Here is a 19,934-nt window from a genome sequence, read left to right on the forward strand (position 1 = left end):
GAAGGACATGAAGACCATGAAGACCATGAAGGCCATGAAGACTATGAAGAACATGGAGACCATAGAGACCATGAAGGCCATGAAGACCATGAAGACCATGAAGAACATGAAGACCATGAAGGCCATGAAGACCATGAAAGCCATGAAGACTATGAAGAACATGGAGACCATGGAGACCATGAAGACCATGAAGACTATGAAGAACATGGAGACCATGGAGACCATGAAGGCCATGAAGACCATGAAACCCATGAAACCCATGAAGGCCATGAAGGCTATGAAGACCATGAAGAACATGAAGGCCATGAAACCCATGAAACCCAATGAAGGTCATGAAGGCTTGAAGACCATGAAGAACATGGAGACCATGAAGACCACAGAGAGCGAGAACCTGAAGACCAGAAGAAGCCGTGGCTCCTCTGTCTCACATATAAATAAATAGTAGAGGGTTGACACGTGTAACTATGGCAACAGAGACAGGAATTCTAAAAGTGTCTTCTCTTTAAAAAGACGCACAGTGTGAAGCTTTAAAAACGCTGTAAGAAGATACAAAAATACACGACTATGACCGATAACCATTATTAAAGGAGTCTTTAAATACTGCCAGACGTGAGGGGGGGGCGGGGCAAGGGGGCGGGGCAAGGGGGCGGGCCACGAGGAGCTGAAGGTGGCGCGACAGCAGTAAGTCAGATGGCACAGTCGTCCTGAGGGGCGGGGCTGAAGGCGGAGCTCCGCAGGGCGTCCAGGCAGTTGACGAGGACGAGCGTCCCCGTCAGGTGCTTCCAGCGTCTGGTGATGGGGTTCTTCATCCTGTCCAGACCCATGTGCAGCTCCTGGATCACGTCGCGGTAACTGTCGCCGATCTGCGCCGCCCACGTGACCAGGAAGTCGTACGCCGGCTTCCACATGGCCTGGAGAGAGCGACACGCAATGACATGTGAAATGTTGTCTGGCTCGCTAAAGTGGCCACAAGGGGGCACTGCATGATTGGTGCAACAAAACATTGAACGTTTTCTACAACATTCCATCTCACGCTATCACATCGTTAGCGCAGTCGTACCTCGCTGTCCACGACCCCGTTCTTGTCGCGGTGCGGCGCCTCGTAAGCGTCCATCTGTTGACGCGAGACCTTGGCGAGCTTCTCGGCGAGTTCCCGCCATCGTCCGGCCAACTCCACCGCCGTGGTCAGGAGGACGAAGTCCAGGACCAGGCGCGCGACCAGACCCTGACAGTCCATCCTCAACAGAGCCTGCACACAGAGGACACGTCTCTGCTGTTATCATCACATGAAATAGCCTAACATCCCTCACGGTTAAATGTGTCAATGTGGGCGGGGCCATTTTCTGGTGGGAGGAGCTCGACATCTTAAAACATGTTAGCATGTTAGCATTTAAACAGCCCGAGGATGAAAGTCCACGGTTAGCACTCATCATGTGGCGTTTTGAATGATAATGGACAAACGCTAGATGCTAAGCTAACAGGTGACTCGGCAGATGTTTGTTGAAAAGCCTCAGTTTCTGTCTGCCCAGTTTTCAAAATAAAAGCCTCAGTTTCTGTCTGCCCACAGTTTTCAAAATAAAAGCCTCAGTTTTTGTCTGCCCAGTTTTCAAAATAAAAGCCTCAGTTTCTGTCTGCCCAGTTTTCAAAATAAAAGCCTCAGTTTCTGTCTGCCCACAGTTTTCAAAATAAAAGCCTCAGTTTCTGTCTTCCCACAGTTTTCAAAATAAAAACCTCAGGTTCTGTCTGCCCAGTTTTCAAAATAAAAGCCTCAGGTTCTGTCTGCCCAGAGTTTTCAAAATAAAAGCCTCAGTTTCTGTCTGCCCAGTTTTCAAAATTAAAGCCTCAGTTTCTGTCTGTCTACACTAAAACACAACCCCACAGTTTTCAAAATAAAAGCCTCAGTTTCTGTTTGTCTACACTAAAACACAACCCCACAGTTTTCAAAATAAAAGCCTCAGTTTCTGTTTGTCTACAGTTTTCAAAATAAAAGCCTCAGTTCCTGTCTGTCTACAGTTTTCAAAATAAAAGCCTGAGTTCCTGTCTGTCTACACTAAAACACAACCCCACAGGCAGATGTTTGTTGTTAAATTACGACGAAGAAACAAAATGTTACTACAGATGATTTTAAAGTTTGTTCACAGATTGTAGAGAATCTTTAATCCTAATCTCAGCTCTAATCTCGCTGACAGGAAGTCAGTGAAACCACAAACTACAAAGAGACTAATAATGAACACGTGCAGCGTCTTAATCCGCTCTTGTTTTGCTTCACAATCCTCACAAATCTCAGCTTTGAGCATTTTTTACATGAGCCTCGTGTTTGTGTTTAAATCTGAACTGAGAGACTTTGGTTTGTAAACCACTCACTCTCCCACACCAAAGTCCATAGAGTAAACCAGTGATTTTAACATCACAGAGACACAGGAGTTCACAGGAGTTGTTGATCCACTGCTGCCTCCATCACTAACTTACAATGTCTGATTTTAGTGAATTCGGCTTTAAAAATATTTAATTTAGACTTAAATCAGTGACACAAAGTGACCACACGAGGCAGCAGTAGACCAGCAGCTCCTGTGTCACTGTGAGCTAAAATCACTGGTTTTCTCTATGAGGTTTGGTGTGGGAGAGTGAGTGGTTCATACTGCAGGAATGTGTGGAGAAACAGGATATGAAGGTGTGTGTGTGTGTGTGTGTGTGCGCGTGTTTCCTCTCTGACTCGGACACTTTTGTTTGTTGACGTCTTCTGATGAAGATAAAGACGAGGAGCCACTTCCTCACTGGACAGAACAAGGACAGGAAACCCTGTGACATCACTTCCTGTCGCCCGCTAACAATGTTTTGGTTTGTTTGTTTTTGTTTGAATCAAACTTAACGTTTACATTTACGTGAGCGCTACGTCCTGTTTTAGGCCCCGCCTTCATTTAACTTCAATATTTATAAATATATTTAATTTGACCTCATTATTATTAGTATTATTATTCTTCAGCCTCCTCCTCCTGAGGTTCAGAGGTCAGAGGTCAGATCCTCTCTCGGTCAGATCACAGTTTCAGATTAAACAGAAACAACTTCCTGTTTCTGGAGGAGAAACAACAAAGATCTACTTTTTTCTCTTTCCTTTTAATCCCTCCTCCTCCTCCTCCTCCTCCTCCTCCTCCCTGTGGGGGCGTGGCCTGTGCTCTCTGGAGGGTTAGTTGTGGAATGTGTGAGTTATTTTAGAGTTCAGAGAAAAGAAGTCGTCTGCAGACGTTTGATGGACACACATTCTCCTGGTTTTAAATAGTCTTCATGATTTTGACGTGAACTGATGATGATGATGATGATGATGACAGGGTGAATCACACTGTGGAACTAAACTGTACCACTGACCAACTGTAGGGGGCGCCTGAGAGCAGATGTGCGACATCTTTAAATACCTTTCTAATGGGCTTTTTTCAGGGTTAAGACCTGGTTTAAGGGTTAGTTGTTATGTTTCAGGTTAAGTTAAGTTAAGCTAAGTTAAGTTAAGTTAAATTAAGTTAAGTTAAGGGGTAAGAGCGTTATGTCTATGATGGTCCTCACTAAGAGATAAAAACAAGAGTGTGTGTGTGTGTGCGCCAAATCCAGAGGGGAAAATTCCTGCAGTCATATGTTCAGAGATAACACACACACACACACACACACACACACACACACACACACACACACACACACACACACACACACACACACACACACACACACACACACACACACACACAGAGTTCCAAAATTAGTCCTAAACTTAAATCAGTTCCTCAGGAATGAGGTTCTAGGACCAGGTTTTGGTCTCCATGAGGACTACTGGTCCTGACAAGGTAACAATAAAAGAACACACACACACACACACACATACACACACACACACACACACACACACACACACACACACACACACACACACACACACACACACACACACACACACACACACAGTCCTCATCTTAGTCCTAAACTTAAATCAGTTCCTCAGGAATGAGGTTCTGGTCCTCATTAGGACCAGATCTTGGACTACTGGTCCTGACAAGGTAACTAATACAAGAACACACACACAAACACACACACACACACACACACACACACACACACACACACACACACACACACACACACACACACACACACACTAACCCTTAAACCAGGTCTCAATCCCCAAAAAGACCTTTAAAACTGTGAGGACCAGACAAAATGTCCTCATTCCCTATTGTTGACGGTTGACTCCGCCTCTCATTGACTCCGCCTCTCATTGACTCCGCCTCCGTCTTCATTATTATTTGAATATCACAGACTGTGGTGAATACTTTACAGCAGCGACAAAGACGATGATTTAAACAGTAAGAGACGAGTCAGTGAACGCACCACCAGAGTGATTTTCTTTTGAAAATCCTGACGTGAAACTCTCTCACTTCCTGTTTCTGTGGCGGTCGACAGCTGACCGACGTCTAACACTGTAATTTGCGTCAGGTTGTAAACAGCAGTTAGAGACGTTTTTAACGTCTGCTTTTCTTCTTCTCTGAACTCAACGCTGTTTTTATCTTATTTGTGTCGGGATTACGGCGTAAAAAAAACCCCACCACGGTTACCACGGTTACCACGGAGACAATCGAAACACGTGAACGCGTCACACAGATCGTATTTATAGAAATCAAAAAGGCTGCGGTCGCAGCAGGAAATAAACACCGAGGAGTTTTCTCTTCGTTTACTCGCAGTTTAAAGGAAAAACAGAGAAAAAACTCTTTGTGAGACAAAAAGATGAGTTTTTTAGCTGCAATAATTCATCACTTTGAGAGTTTTTACGCATAATTAAAACAAGTTTTTCTGCTTTTATGCTTTTGGGAATGTACAAATACACCAGAGTATCATCTGCATACAAAGAGATTTCCTACTGTTAAATGTAACCTTTAATCCATTATATACTGTATATATACTGTATAACGCATGACGTGTTTCCATGACGACTGACGTTAACGTACGACACGTTTCCTTGGCGACGGACGTTAACATACGTTTCCATGACGACTGACGTTAACGTACGACAAGTTTCTGTGACAACTGACGTTAACGTACGACGCGTTTCCATGACGACTGACGTTAACGTACGACGCGTTTCCATGACGACTGACGTTAACGTACAACGCATTTTCGATGACGACTGACTTTAACGTACGACGCGTTTCTATGACGACTGACGTTAACGTACGGCGCGTTTCCGTGGCGACTGACGTTAACGTAGAACGCATTTCCATGACGACTGACGTTAACGTACGACGCGTTTCCATGACGACTGACTTTAAAATACGACGCGTTTCTATGACGACTGACGTTAACGTACGACGCGTTTCCATGACGAATGACGTTAACGTACAACGCATTTTCGATGACGACTGACTTTAACGTACGCCGCGTTTCTATGACGACTGACGTTAACGTACGACGCGTTTCCATGACAACTGAGGTTAACGCACAACGTGTTTCTGTGACGACTGACGTTAACGTACGACTAGTTCCTGTGACAATTGACGTTAACGTACGACGCGTTTCCATGACGACTGACGTTAACGTACGACGCGTTTCCATGACGACTGACGTTAACGCACGACACGTTTCCATGACGACTGACGTTAACGGAAGACGCGTTTCCATGACGACTGACGTTAACGTGTGACGCGTTTCTATGACGACTGACGTTAATGTACGGCGCGTTTCCGTGTTGACTGACGTTAACGTAGAACGCATTTCCATGATGACTGACGTTAACGCACATCGCGTTTCCGTGGCAAACGACGTTAACGTACGAAGCGTTTCAGTGGTGACCGACGTTAACGTACGACGCGTTTCCATGATGACTGACGTTAACGTAGAACGCATTTCCATGATGACTGACGTTAACGCACATCGCGTTTCCGTGGCAAACGACGTTAACGTACGAAGCGTTTCAGTGGTGACCGACGTTAACGTACGACGCGTTTCCATGATGACTGACGTTAACGTACGACGCGTTTCCATGACGACTGACGTTAACGCACGACGCGTTTCCATGACGACTGACGTTAACGTACGACGCGTTTCCATGACGACTGACGTTAACGTACGACGCGTTTCCATGACGACTGACGTTAACGTACAACGCATTTTCGATGACGACTGACTTTAACGTACGACGCGTTTCTATGACGACTGACGTTAACGTACGGCGCGTTTCCGTGGCGACTGACGTTAACGTAGAACGCATTTCCATGACGACTGACGTTAACGTACGACGCGTTTCCATGACGACTGACTTTAAAATACGACGCGTTTCTATGACGACTGACGTTAACGTACGACGCGTTTCCATGACGAATGACGTTAACGTACAACGCATTTTCGATGACGACTGACTTTAACGTACGCCGCGTTTCTATGACGACTGACGTTAACGTACGACGCGTTTCCATGACAACTGAGGTTAACGCACAACGTGTTTCTGTGACGACTGACGTTAACGTACGACTAGTTCCTGTGACAATTGACGTTAACGTACGACGCGTTTCCATGACGACTGACGTTAACGTACGACGCGTTTCCATGACGACTGACGTTAACGCACGACACGTTTCCATGACGACTGACGTTAACGGAAGACGCGTTTCCATGACGACTGACGTTAACGTGTGACGCGTTTCTATGACGACTGACGTTAATGTACGGCGCGTTTCCGTGTTGACTGACGTTAACGTAGAACGCATTTCCATGATGACTGACGTTAACGCACATCGCGTTTCCGTGGCAAACGACGTTAACGTACGAAGCGTTTCAGTGGTGACCGACGTTAACGTACGACGCGTTTCCATGATGACTGACGTTAACGTACGAAGCGTTTCAGTGGTGACCGACGTTAACGTACGACGCGTTTCCATGATGACTGACGTTAACGTACGACGCGTTTCCATGACGACTGACGTTAACGCACGACGCGTTTCCATGACGACTGACGTTAACGCACGACGCGTTTCCATGACGACTGACGTTAACGCACGACGCGTTTCCATGACGACTGACGTTAACGCACGACGCGTTTCTATGACGACTGACGTTAACGTACGACGCGTTTCCGTGGCGACTGACGTTAACGTAGAACGCATTTCCATGACGACTGACGTTAACGTATGACGCGTTTCCGTGGCGACTGACGTTAACGTAGAACACATTTCCATGACGACTGACGTTAACGTACGACGCGTTTCCGTGGCGACTGACGTTAACGTAGAACACATTTCCATGACGACTGACGTCAACGCACATCGCGTTTCCGTGGCAAACGACGTTAACGTACGAAGCGTTTCAGTGGTGACCGACGTTAACGTACGGCGCGTTTCCATGACGACTGATGATGAATTAGTAAATTACGGTTTATCGCAGTAAATTCTTAACCTGTGACGAGGACAAAACAAAGTTAAGGACGGCGGCGGCAGCTTAGCGAGGACGTAGCGAGCGCGTCACTCACCGTCAGGAGTTCCTTCTGGAAAGATTTGCGCTCTTTGCTCTCGGCGTTGTTGCAGTCCTCCTTCAGCTTCTCCAGCACCGACGCCACCCTCTCCGGCTCGCTGTCCATCTCCGCGCGGCAGAAGTGCGTCAGCGGCAGGTTGGCGTACCCGAGGGCGTCGGCGAACGCTCGCCAGTTGCCGATGTTCTCCATCAGTATGGTCCTCACCGAGGCGTAGATGTACGTCAGGAACTTGCAGGGCTTGAGGATCTGCTCCAGCAGCACCGACGTGGTGAGCTCCGGCCCGCTGAAGTAAATGGGCTTGACCTTCCCGACCACCAGCACGTTCTTGGCGTGGACCAGTCCCATTCGGCCCTGATAATATCCAATGTACCACTCCTTTGTCCACAGCTGACCCTTCAGCCTGATCTTCTCTTCGCTCAGCAGAGCCACAAAGTCTCCTTTCTTGTACTCCAGCAGGTACTGGTTCTTCGTTTGCCGGATCACGGTTTTGATCAGTTTTCCGAACTTCAGGTTGTTGATCCTGCGGTCCTGGAAGAGCGGGTACTTGGTGGCGACGGCGAGAGGAGACAGGACGATCTTGCCGACCTCCTTCTTCTTGAGGAAGCGCCGCTGCACCGACGTCTTCGGGCCGGATTTGGGCGGCGGCGTCGGCGTCTGGACGCAGAACTGGGCCAGGATGGCGTCGTGGTCGTCTTTGACCTGGATCCTCAAGGTGAAGTCCGAGACCTCTTCGGAGTTGCGCGAGCAGATCATGTAGACGAGCCGGCTGACTTTGCCCAGTTTGACCTGGAAGCCCCGCACCACCCTGGCCTGCTCGCTGACCTTCACCTCGTAGTTGGCCATGTTGGAGTAAACGCCGACCCTCAGGTCCTGAGGTCTGGACAAGACGAACTGATGTTTGCCCCAGAGCTGCAGAGCCACGGGCGGAGCCGCCTGAGCCTGTTTGCCGACCTCGTTCACCAACAGCGTCTTCGGCGCGCATTCGTGACCGAACATGGTGACGACGGTCTTAAAGGACGGGTGAATGTGTTTAGGACCGTACACTCCTAACGTGATCTTCTTCACCACCTGCTCCCAGACCGTGGACTCCGGAGACCCGGACTGGGACTGAGCCACGACGCAGACGTACATGCAGGGCTCCAGGTTGTCCAGACGCACCTGGACCGTGTCGCCGTACACGTAGGCCTGAGGAACCGGAGCGTACGGGCCGTCCTTGCAGTCGCTCCTGACGCACAGCACCTCCGCCGTCCGCCGGTTCTCCGTCTTCACCGTCACGGACACCTTCATCTCCAGGGTGACGGTGGTTTTCGTCTCCATGTTGCTGAGCTTGATCTCCACCACGGGGCTGACGGTGGTGCAGCGGTCGTTGTTCAGCTCCAGCGGTGGGTCCAGCAGAGCTTTCAGGGAGATCTGCTGCGTGTCTCCTGGACCCACGTGGCCCTCGGGGACGTGGATGCTGATGTTGGTGTCCGGCAGCTGCACGGCTCCTCCGGAGCTGTCCAGGCGACAGACGATGTTCGTCTCCACCGGCTGCGTCTGACCCCAGCCCGGGCTCTGGCCCAAGGAGTCCAAGTCGTGGCAGGACCTGGCCAGCTTGCGGTGAGTGAGCCACGCCGTCCTGAAGTCCTCCCTGCTCTGGAACTGCTCTGGCGCCGGTGCTTTCAGGCCTCCAAAGAACCCCGAGGAGGCCTGAGGGGCGTCGGACTGAGCCTGGAGGATGGACAACTCCGACAGACTGTATGAGCGCTTGCTCCTGAAGAACGGGTTGTCCCTGCGCAGAGTTTGGCCCACGCCGTCCACGGGACTGAGAGGGTTCAGGTGATAAACGCTACCGCTGAAGCCGTTGACGTCGGCAGAGCTGCTGGTGGAGTCTGGAGCGAGCGAGTCAAACAGGAGGAGGTCCACCGGTTTCTCGTTGCTGTTCTGGTCCAGCGAGCTCTGAGGAGCGCCGTTCAGGAAAGGGTTCGTGGAGGTAGGGGTTCCCGCAAAGGGGTTTCCGTTTAGGTAGGTGGTCGGTTTCAGGAGCAGCCCGGACCACTCCCCGAGAAGGTCCAGCTCTTTGGCCGCCTCCTCGTTACAGTCCCCGACCGTGTCGATCATGCCGCTGTCGCTGAGCGACGAGTCTCTGAAGTTGAGCGGCTGAACGTACGCCGCCGGGATGTAGCCCATCTCCGTGTTGTTGTGGGCGTACCACCACTCGGACCCTGACGAGTCCAGGACGTAGAGGCGGTCGCCCTTGGAGAACTTGAGCGTGGTGAAGCTGGACGGGCAGTAGTCCTTGATGGCGACGACTTCCCTGGCGGCGCCGAAGGAGGCCGTGGCGTCCAGGCGTAAGGTGCTGGGAGAAGGCACTGAAAACAAAACACAGAGAGAGGATCTCACTCGCTGAACCAAGCTAATCGCTAACACCGGATCCGTGTTATCGCGATGAGCGTCTGACCTTTGACATCGGTGAGCGTGGCCTCCGACACGCCCTCGCTGAGGTCGATGAGCGTCCCCTCGGACCTGCAGCGAGGCAGAGACACGTTGCTGTTGTTGGCGGTGGCCCGGATTCGATGGGCGGCCATGTTGGCAGCGGCCGCGGGTTGTGTTTTCGGGTTCCTGCGAGCGACGTCAGCGACAGCCTCCCATCATCTGTCGGACGAGAGAGTTTCATATTTAACACACAGACAGACACGAGGACGCTCGGAATGTTGCAACATTAACACGCTGAGTCAGAAACAGAAGTGAAGAAGAAGAAGTTGCGTTCAGTGACTTCCTTCTGATGCTCCATAAAACACACTCAACAGCTTTAATCCAAACACGTCCCACGGTCGACGGCGTCTGGATGTCATTTATTTACAGCAGTGGGAGGAGCGAGGTCAGCAGAGGTCAGGCGTAACCTCTGGGTGGTCCTCACCACAGAGCTTCACAGTCGTCGTCTCTGCACGTGCGCCAGAAAACAAGAATCCAGAGATAATTCAAATCCGCCGTCGTTGCCCGGCAACCGGGCGTCAGGAGACGCTGTAATGAGACGGACGAGTCTCTGCGGACGCCGCTAATGAAGACGGTTTTAAAAAAACGTCAACACAGACGTCAACAGAGACCAGAGACAACGGGAAGCTGAAGCAGCGTCTTTAGAAACACAGAGCTAACAACAGGCTAACACCAGCTAACAACAGGCTAACAATGGGCGGACAACAGGCTAGTAAGAATGAACCAACAGAATAATAATGAGCTAACAACAGACTAACAATGAGCTAACAACAGGCTAACAGCAGCTAACAGACTAACAATGAGCTAACAACAGACTAATAATGAACCAACAACAGACTAACAATGAGCTAACAACAGACTAAGAATGAGCTAACAACAGGTTAACACCAGCTAACAACAAGCTCAAAATGAGCCAACAACAGACTAACAATAGGCAAACAACAGCTAACAATGAGCTAACTGCAGACTAACACCAGCTAACAACAGTTAAGAACAAGAAAACAGCGCTAACACCAGCTAACAAGAGCAAGATCAGTTGCAAACAAACTGCCAACAGCTAACAACAGACAAACAAGAGCTAACACAAGCTGATGAGAGCGAACAACAGTTGAGAACAAGCTAACAACAGCTAGCAATGACCAAAAAAAGTCAATGACAGGCTCATAACAACTAACACGACTTAGAATAGCTAATCGTTTGCAGATTGGACATTAACGGTATTATTATTATTACTTGTTTTATACATATTTTTACTTTATTTTGATAATCGTAGACATAAATATTTCAGAAAATGAAAACGTCATCATGAAGAGAACGATTATTTTCGTCCATAAAACGTCACAACAACATTAACCTTTGACATTTTCAGTGTTAGAATAAAACTAATATTGAGTTATTTATATTATGTATTTTTAAAGTAAATATTAACAAACTTCAGAAATGCAAATAAATCTTTAAAAACGCGACGTGTTCCTTTAAAGACTTGTGAAGTTTACATGAACGTTCTGAAGGAGAAGACGACGTAGAGCTTTAATGAGACAAATTAGGAAAAAAAAAAAACCCCTGATGACCAACCGCACAGTGTGGGCGGAGTCTGTGGGGGGATGGGGCGGAGCCTGAGGGACAGCCGCTCCTGAGCAGGAAGTGGCCGAGGAGGAAATGCCTTTGTGATGAGAAGCAGCAGCAGATCTTTGCTGAGGAACTCTCCCACGTTTAAACACATTGTTCTCACACACACACACACACACACACACACACACACACACACACACACACACACACACACACACACACACACACACACACACACACACACACACACACACACACACACACAGACACACACACACACTCCTTTAAGTTAACTTTTGTTTTTGTTAATCCCGCTCATAAAACGTAACAACTTTTATTTTGAAATACCGGACAGGAAACATGATATTTAATGATGTAAATATCGGACTATTAAAAGCTACGCGCTGCAGCTTCACAAGCTAACAGGAAGTGAGCGAGCGAGCCTACGCTTTAATTATTATCACCACGGCGACCAGAGTCAAAACATCACATAAAAACAAGTTTAATGAAAAGTTTACGAGGAAAAAAAGTCGCCGACGCGGACGCTTTAAATGTGTGTGTGACGACAACGCAAACCACACACACACGCACACACACACACACACGTTTGAGTCATTAATATAAATAAAACTGACATTGAACGTGGAATAATAAAAAAAAAACACCTGGTGTTTACGCTGCACTCAGAGGTCAAAGGTCAGAGGTCAAACGACGTCGAGCTGACGGTCGTTGAACTGAGCGAGAGAGAGAGAGAGAGAGAGAGAGAGAGAGAGAGAGAGGATGAACACATGAACACAAACAGTGTGACACTGAGTCAACACACACACACACACACACACGATACATCAGGTCATGGAGGGGGCGGAGCCTCATAGGACACACTGTTGATCTGTTTGACCTACTTTTTATATATATCTATCAAGTACATATCTAGTAAATAAATCTATATATATATATGTATATATACACATATATGTATATATACACATATATATACATATATATGCACATATATACGTGTTTATATACACACACATAACCTGAGAGAACCTTAGAGAAACTCAACAACACGTGGATGAACAGTTTCTGCCTGAGGTTGGAACACTTTACATATGTAAACATCACAGTGTGTGTGTGTGTGTGTGTGTGTGTACACATTTACTGATGTTTATGTTGGATACAGAGCAGACACACACACACACACACACACACACACACACACAGACAGACAGACACACACACTGGGCTCAAAAGACTCCCGGGATAAGAATCCACTGGAATGTCTGGAATGTGGAGCTGCCGTCGGGAACATGTATGATTTAAGTGACGAGAGGTGAAATTTTAAAAAATTAAAAAAATTAAAAAAATAATAATAAAAAAAAATCTAAAAAAAAAACAGAGGTCAGAGGTCACGCTCAGCTGTCACACACACACACACACACACTCCAGCTCTGAAGTGAATCAGACCTTCTGAAGTAATAACAACGTGGTCCAGCAGAGGGCGCTGTGAGCACAGCGATGCCTTAAATACACCTGTGTTTGTTTCCTGTGTGAAAGCGGACGACACAAAGTCGTCAATGCGTAAATCTCTAAACTCCGCCCCCCCCCCGCTCGCGTTTACGCGAAACCAACGAATACAGGGAAAAACTCGCGTTTACTATCGCGTTCTTCATCCGTCATCGTCTTCTTCGCGTGTTTGGAGATTGTTCGTACGCATCGTGAGCTAACAGAGCGTTAGCATCCTCATGTGGACACAAACAAAGATGATGTTTGTGGGTAAAACGAGAGATAAAAGTTGTGTTTGTGTTCAGACTCTGAGGGGGGGGGGGGGCGGGGGGGGGGGTGACTCACTCACTCACTCATAATGGACGACATAAGATAAAGCTGACGAGACAGAGTGAGGGGGGGGGAGGGGCCAGAGCCGTGTCCTCACTGTCTCTGCTGTAATCATCTGGAGTGACTCCTGAGTGTGTGTGAGTGTGTGTGTGTGTGTGTGTGTGTGTGTGTGTGTGTGTGTTCATCTCCGATCACATGCATTCATTCAAAAACAATGAAGTCCATTCACGTCCGTCATGGACCACACACACACACACACACGTGCCTGATCCTTAGCTACGAGACCAGGTTCTGCTTTAGCCGACATGCTAACGCGTGACGTCATCAGAGTGCCGGCCCCCGATTGGTCGGAGAGCGTCGTCAAAGACAACAATGTCGACGACTGTAGATTGAAGTTGAATTAAAGACGTACAAATCTGTTAATCACCGACATTTAAACACGCTATTCTGGTCTGAAATTAGCGCGACGGAAAATATTAACGTCAACGCTCCGATAAACGTACAGAGAAACGACCTTCTCCACACGCGCTAGCGTTAGCTCAACGTTAACATCGTGAACTCGGAGCTGGTTTCAAACGAACAGTCCCTGCTCTCCGTCGCCCTCTGTGTCCGTCAGCGGTACTGCAGCCTCGCGGTCGTCGTCTTCTCGAATCGTTTTACGATGAATTTTAAATAACGCGTCGGTGTTTTTACATCGTTTTCAGGACGAAGACGTGTCAGCGAGTTAACGAAGCAAAGACAAAAGTCACTGTAAGTTTTTATATCGTTATATAATCAGGTTTGAAGAGGATTAGCTTTAAAAAATGTCCGATAAAAATGACAGAAAGTAGAAAACGTTCACATTTAAGAAGCTTTTGCGTTCTGCTGCATCAGACAGGTGTTAGAGCAGGACCCTGGAACATGAATAGCAGCCTCCTTCACTCGGTCAGAGGGGAAACAGGAAGTCAAAGGAATGTTGATGAAAAAAAGGAGGTTATTTTTAAGGTTTTTTTCCTCATTGTTCACCCCCCCCCCCCCCCACGACAAAGACTTTGGTTTGGTCACAGTGTTGGTACATCCTCACACAGAGGACTCATGTTCTCTGAAGATGAAAGAATCAGGAGGTGATTTTGTTCCTCAGCAGGATCCTTCAGATCTGGACTAAACCACTTCACATGGTATGTGGAGGAGGAGGGGGGGGGGGTCACAGGGAAACTCTGATCCTGTTTGTTTCTGCTCACATTTCCACCTGCGTTCATTTATTATGAACAATAAACATATTTAAAGGCTTAGTTCAGTTATTTTTGTATTTTTTTTAAACTCTGGTTTGATGAGGCACGGACACGTGAGCGCCCCCTGCTGCTGAGAACCAGTCGACAACTGTCTTTGTGACTTTATCTCAGTGTTTGCGAGAGTTTGTGAACCACACCAAAGCCCATAGAGAAAACCAGTGATTTTAGCTCACAGGGACACAGGAGGTGCTGGTCTACTGCTGCCTCGTGTGGTCACTTTGTGTCATTTAACTAAGTCCAAACAAAGATTTTCAGATGCCGAATTGACAGAATAAGTCATTGTAAGTTAGTGATGGAGGCAGCAGTGGATCAACGACTCCTGTGAACTCCTGTGTCTCTGTGATGTTAAAATCACTGGTTTACTCTATGGACTTTGGTGTGGGGAGAGTGAGTGGTGCGACTACTGTGTGCAAAAACATCAACTATCCCTTTAACGCCCTGATAGACTGTGGAGAGGTGTGATGAAGAAAAAATGTGAAATATTACCACGAAACCACCACACACACACACACACACACACACACACACACACACACACACACACACACACACACACACACACACACACACACACACACACACACACACACACACACACACACAGTGAGCTGCAGCTGTAAGAGACTGATGTTAAATCCTCACTGGAGATCAGTGTGTATTGTGTTGTTTAATAACCATGGCAACCAGAGACAGACCACCACACACACACACACACACACACACACACACACACACACACACACACACACACACACACACACACACACACACACACACACACACACACACACACACACACACACACACACACACACACACACACACACACACACACACACACACAGGTTTGTACAGCTATTCTTGTCAGGACTCTGCTTTGACTTCCATTCTAACCATCACTAGGACCAGGTTTTAAGTCTCCATGAGGACTACTGGTCCTGACAAGGTCAGTGTTTATGACACAGACACACACACACACAGACACACACAGACACACACACAGACAGAGGGACGTGTCTGACTCTTCCTCTCTACTGAAGATCAGCAGATCACACACACACTCTCTCTCTCACACACACACACACACACACACACACACACGGAAAAGTTGCGGGATGAGAACGAGCAGCTGTTCACTCGCTCGCACTTTCTCTGTACCGTTACTAACGCGAACACGAGGAGAACCTGAGGAGGAGAACCTGAGGAGGAGAACATGAGGAGGAGGAGGAGCAGCTCACCTGGCGGACCTCGGACCTCCGTGTGTCCCCATGAACATAGCGCTGAGAGCGGAGCCGTGGAGCCGCACTTGGCGTCGAGCTGCCCGGGCAGAGAGTGAAGCGAGGCTCCGGCAGCGGCTCCTCCTGGAGGAGAGAAGCCGAGCTGCGGCTGATGTCAGCGGGACAGGGAGGAGCCATCCGGCCGCGTGACGTCACCGACCGACGACGATGATTTGAAGGAGACATGAAGTCCGTGTTTATACTGTACATACATGATATTTAAATATGTAAATATATATAAAATACTATATAAATGAATTATATGTACAAAATAGTATATAGATTCTGTACAAAAAACAGTAAATACTGTAGAAATATTCATAGATGAAGTACAATATAAGCATCTTATACCATATAATATACATATATTATTTATAATGTCGAATTTCCATTTTTGTGAATGGAATAAAATGATAAGTGATAACTCACCAACATACACTCAGAGTGATTTATTCCCAAGTGCCACAAGGGGGCGGCTGCATCTTTAACAGTCATGATGCCAGGCTCTGTGTGTGTGTGTGTGTGTGCTGCAGTGACGTCATCCCTCACAGATCAATGAGTGCTGACGCAGCAGAGCGAGCTGTCAATCACTGTCACAGTCTGACCCCGTGACCTCTGTGGGAACATTTCTGCTGAGTCATGTTTACGTCTGTCACTCGCTGATTCCTCCGCGTGCTGATAATTAAATTAAAATCATACAGAGTCCAATAAATATGAGGTTTAGTTAGACAATAAGTTTGTAAACCACTCACTCTCCCACACCAAACCCCATAGAGAAAACCAGTGATTTTTAGCTCACAGGGACACAGGAGCTGCTGGTCCTCTGCTGCCTCGTGTGGTCACTTTGTGTCACTGATTTAATTCTAAATGAAATATTTTTAAAGCCGAATTTTACATAATCAGACATTATAAGTTAGTGATGGAGGCAGCAGTGGATCAACAACTCCTGTGAACTCCTGTGTCTCTGTGATGTTAAAATCACTGGTTTTCTCTATGGACTTTGGTGAAACAGTCCATAAAAACATGCCCAGGACTCTTATTTATATTTCAGTTCACTATATATACATATATTTATATTATATATATGTTCTGTGTCGGTTTCTCTTTCTGAAATGAGTTAATTTTCCTTTTGTTTTATAAAAACAACAAAAAACACGAGGACAAAATGACTCACTCGCTCATTCAGCCACGTCGAACTGCGCCCGTCTGCAGATAAAGCTCGACTGGTGCTGTCCCCTGCTGGTGAAGTGTACACAGTGCAGACTCTGAATGACTGATGTGGAGTTCTGCTCCTGGATGAGAAATGAACAAAATAGAAGAATGAGATGATGAAATGACGTGAACACAATAATAATAATAATAATAATAATAATAAAAACAAAGAAATGGAAAAACTCACCTTTATTTTGAAGAGTTTTTAATATCATTAATTGACCAGCATCTTTCTCCATCATGTCTGGTCTGTAGAATAGGCCACGCCCACTGACGTCACACTCTTCAGGTTCAGAAGCATTTTAACATACACACACACACACACTGTTCTCACCCTCAGCCATGTTGGCTCCGCCCCCTCAGCGTCCTGGCCGTTGCCATAGAAACATGTATTCAGTGTTTGGCAGTGTAATTTATTGACAGTCATAATTAGTTACAGTCACATGATTTTTATCAGCGTCCTCGTCCTCGCGTCGTCCTCTTTGTCCACGAAGATGAAGAAACTGTACATTAGCGGCCATTTTGAAAACGTAAACACCCTTTAAATTAGTAAACACGTAAACTTCCTCTGGATCATCTGCTGTCAATCAAAGATGACCTCTGACCTCATGTTACATTAAATCCAATATCAATCACCTGTGGACTTTTCTTTTTTAAAGGTACAGTGTGTACATTTATTGTTTAAAGTTTCAGTTGAAAATCATCCCACGTGTTGTTGAAACTACGTAGCCTTCAGTTAGCCCTCAGTTAGCATCAAAACACGTTTAGTTTGTCCACTCTAGGCTACTGTAAACATACGTTATCCTGCTCCTGATGTAAATATAGAAGGCTAATTTTTATGCTCTAAGCTAAACGCTAACATTAGCATGCTAATATGCTAAAATATTAATATTTACATTGATATGTAACAGTTAACCATCATATTAGCATGTTAGCATTATACATGTTAACCACCTTCTTAGTCAAGTTTAGCATGTGAGCGGGCTAAAATATGCTAAATTAGCATGCTAAAATGCTAAGGATTACCGGGTATAATGGTTACTATCACCTCAGCATGTTAGCAGGCTTTTAAAAAATGCTAAATCAGTTTGCTAAAATGGTAATTATTAGCATGTTAGCAGGTTAAACAATGCTAAATTAGCATGCTAAAATGCGAAGGATTATCGGCTAGAACAGCTACCATCACCTAAGCATGTTAGCAGGCTAGTCATGCTAAAGTGCTGATGCTAAGCAGGTTTTTTTTTTCCACTACCTTAGATTAGCATGTTAGCATCCTAACATTAGCCTATAACCACAGCGATTAGCAAACAGGTCAGAGTTGAGGATCTGATTCCAGAGAAGATCAGGAGTCACGTCACATGTACAGAATATTTAAATATTTAAAGAGCACGTGTCACACCATGACTCCGCCCCCCGTGTCTGCTGCCACCTACAGGACCCGATGAGCCACAGCACGTCCGTGCGCTCTCTTTATTTCCACCTGAGCGTGGATGTTTTTCACAGACAGCGTTCCGCTGAGTCTCTAAGAAAAGAAACAAAAAAAAATCACGCGACACGTCGACACGGTAACGGACCACGACGCTGTAACGTGTGCGATGTGTCGTAAACAAAAGGTCCCGCCTTTTTCTTCTTTTCTTTTTTGTTGTCGTTGTCAGGGTTTGGTCGCGGCGGCGGCGGCGCGGACCGCTGCTGCTGCTGCTGCTGCGTTTAAACTCTGAACTCTGGTGGTCACGGTTGCCATGGTGACCGGCCTCAGTCAGATACAGTGGTGAGGTCGCTGCGTGGCGGCGGCGTCAGGCGTTTTCAGGCACTTCGTCTTTGACCTCCTCCTCCGTCTCCTCGCTTGGCCCCGCCCCTGCAATAATTAGCATAACAACAGTGTGTGAGGTCACTGACGTTAAAATGATGAGTGTGTGTGTGTGTGTGTGTGTTTGTACCGTTGCAGGTCATGTGACCTGCAGGTTTGTGGTCAGGTGACTGGGAGGCGTCTGACTGGTCGGAGGCGTGTCCATCAGGGGCACTGTGTCGGGGTGACTGGACGTCTGAGTCCACGTTGGACTCCGCCTCCTTTTGTTTCTCTTGCTCCTTATTGGCCAACTCTGTCCAACACACACACACACGGGAGAAAACAGTGAGTGAGTGTGTGTGTGTGTGTGTGACAGTGTGCATGTGTTTATGTGTGTGTGTGTATACCGTGCACAGACAGCTCCTTCCATCGGTCCTTGTTGCTGGTGATGACGCCCGACAGGTGGCGCCGCAGAGCCGGCAGGTCGATGGCGGTCAGCGAGAAGTCCGTCTGTCCGTCGTCGCTGTTGCCGTGACGATTGCTGCTGTGTCTCTGCACCGACTCCACGGTGACGGAGCCACTTCCTGTTAAGCTGGAAACAAACGACGACGTCATCACAGACACACAGTCCTAGTGATTTATCTGAGGATTCTAAAACCGACGAGTCGGTACCTGGACCTCCTGGTCCCGGTCTCGCGGGCCGTCCTGTCCTCTTCGATCAAAGGTCCGATGACTTTCTCCGTGGTGTCGACCAGAACGCTGAAGGTCGGCTCCACGATGAAATCGATGAATCCTGCGAACACAGTCACACAGTCACAAACACCGCACACTCCAGAGCAGCAGGGGGCAGTCACGGGCCCGTGAACCTCTTACCGATCTGCGACTGTGCGATCATGGTGGCTTTACGGTCACAGAGAGGCGAGAAGGGAAGGCCCAGCTCCACTTCTTTGTCTCCCTGAAACAAAGAGACGACAGCTGTCAATCAAACGTGACTGAGATTTATG

General features: G+C 47.4%; 2 protein-coding genes across 2 annotated transcripts in view; both read right to left on the minus strand.

Moving 5' to 3' along the window:
• Positions 1-686: 686 nt before the first annotated feature.
• Positions 687-15,944, minus strand: LOC310941637 (SH3 domain-binding protein 4; the record flags this gene model as incomplete). Its single annotated transcript, XM_083906824.1, has 5 exons — positions 15,894-15,944; positions 9,942-10,135; positions 7,499-9,852; positions 1,061-1,249; positions 687-911 (listed from the first exon to the last, which is right to left on the minus strand). The coding sequence occupies exons 2-5, from the start codon at positions 10,066-10,068 to the stop codon at positions 687-689; spliced, it is 2,895 nt and encodes a 964-aa protein (XP_083762950.1). The 5' UTR covers positions 10,069-10,135; positions 15,894-15,944.
• Positions 15,945-18,937: 2,993 nt separating this feature from the next.
• pde1a (phosphodiesterase 1A, calmodulin-dependent) overlaps positions 18,938-19,934 on the minus strand; it is a gene marked incomplete at both ends in the record, with an annotated part of 14,378 nt that continues 13,381 nt past the window's right edge. Inside the window, 5 exons of the mRNA XM_083906714.1 lie at positions 18,938-18,999; positions 19,082-19,243; positions 19,338-19,522; positions 19,603-19,723; positions 19,804-19,885. Coding sequence (XP_083762840.1) covers positions 18,938-18,999; positions 19,082-19,243; positions 19,338-19,522; positions 19,603-19,723; positions 19,804-19,885 — 612 coding nt within the window. The remainder of the gene's footprint in view (positions 19,000-19,081; positions 19,244-19,337; positions 19,523-19,602; positions 19,724-19,803; positions 19,886-19,934) is intronic.

This window comes from Microchirus variegatus (genome assembly GCF_963457635.1).
Source record: "Microchirus variegatus genome assembly, chromosome: 20".
Taxonomy (NCBI): Eukaryota; Metazoa; Chordata; class Actinopteri; order Pleuronectiformes; family Soleidae; genus Microchirus; species Microchirus variegatus.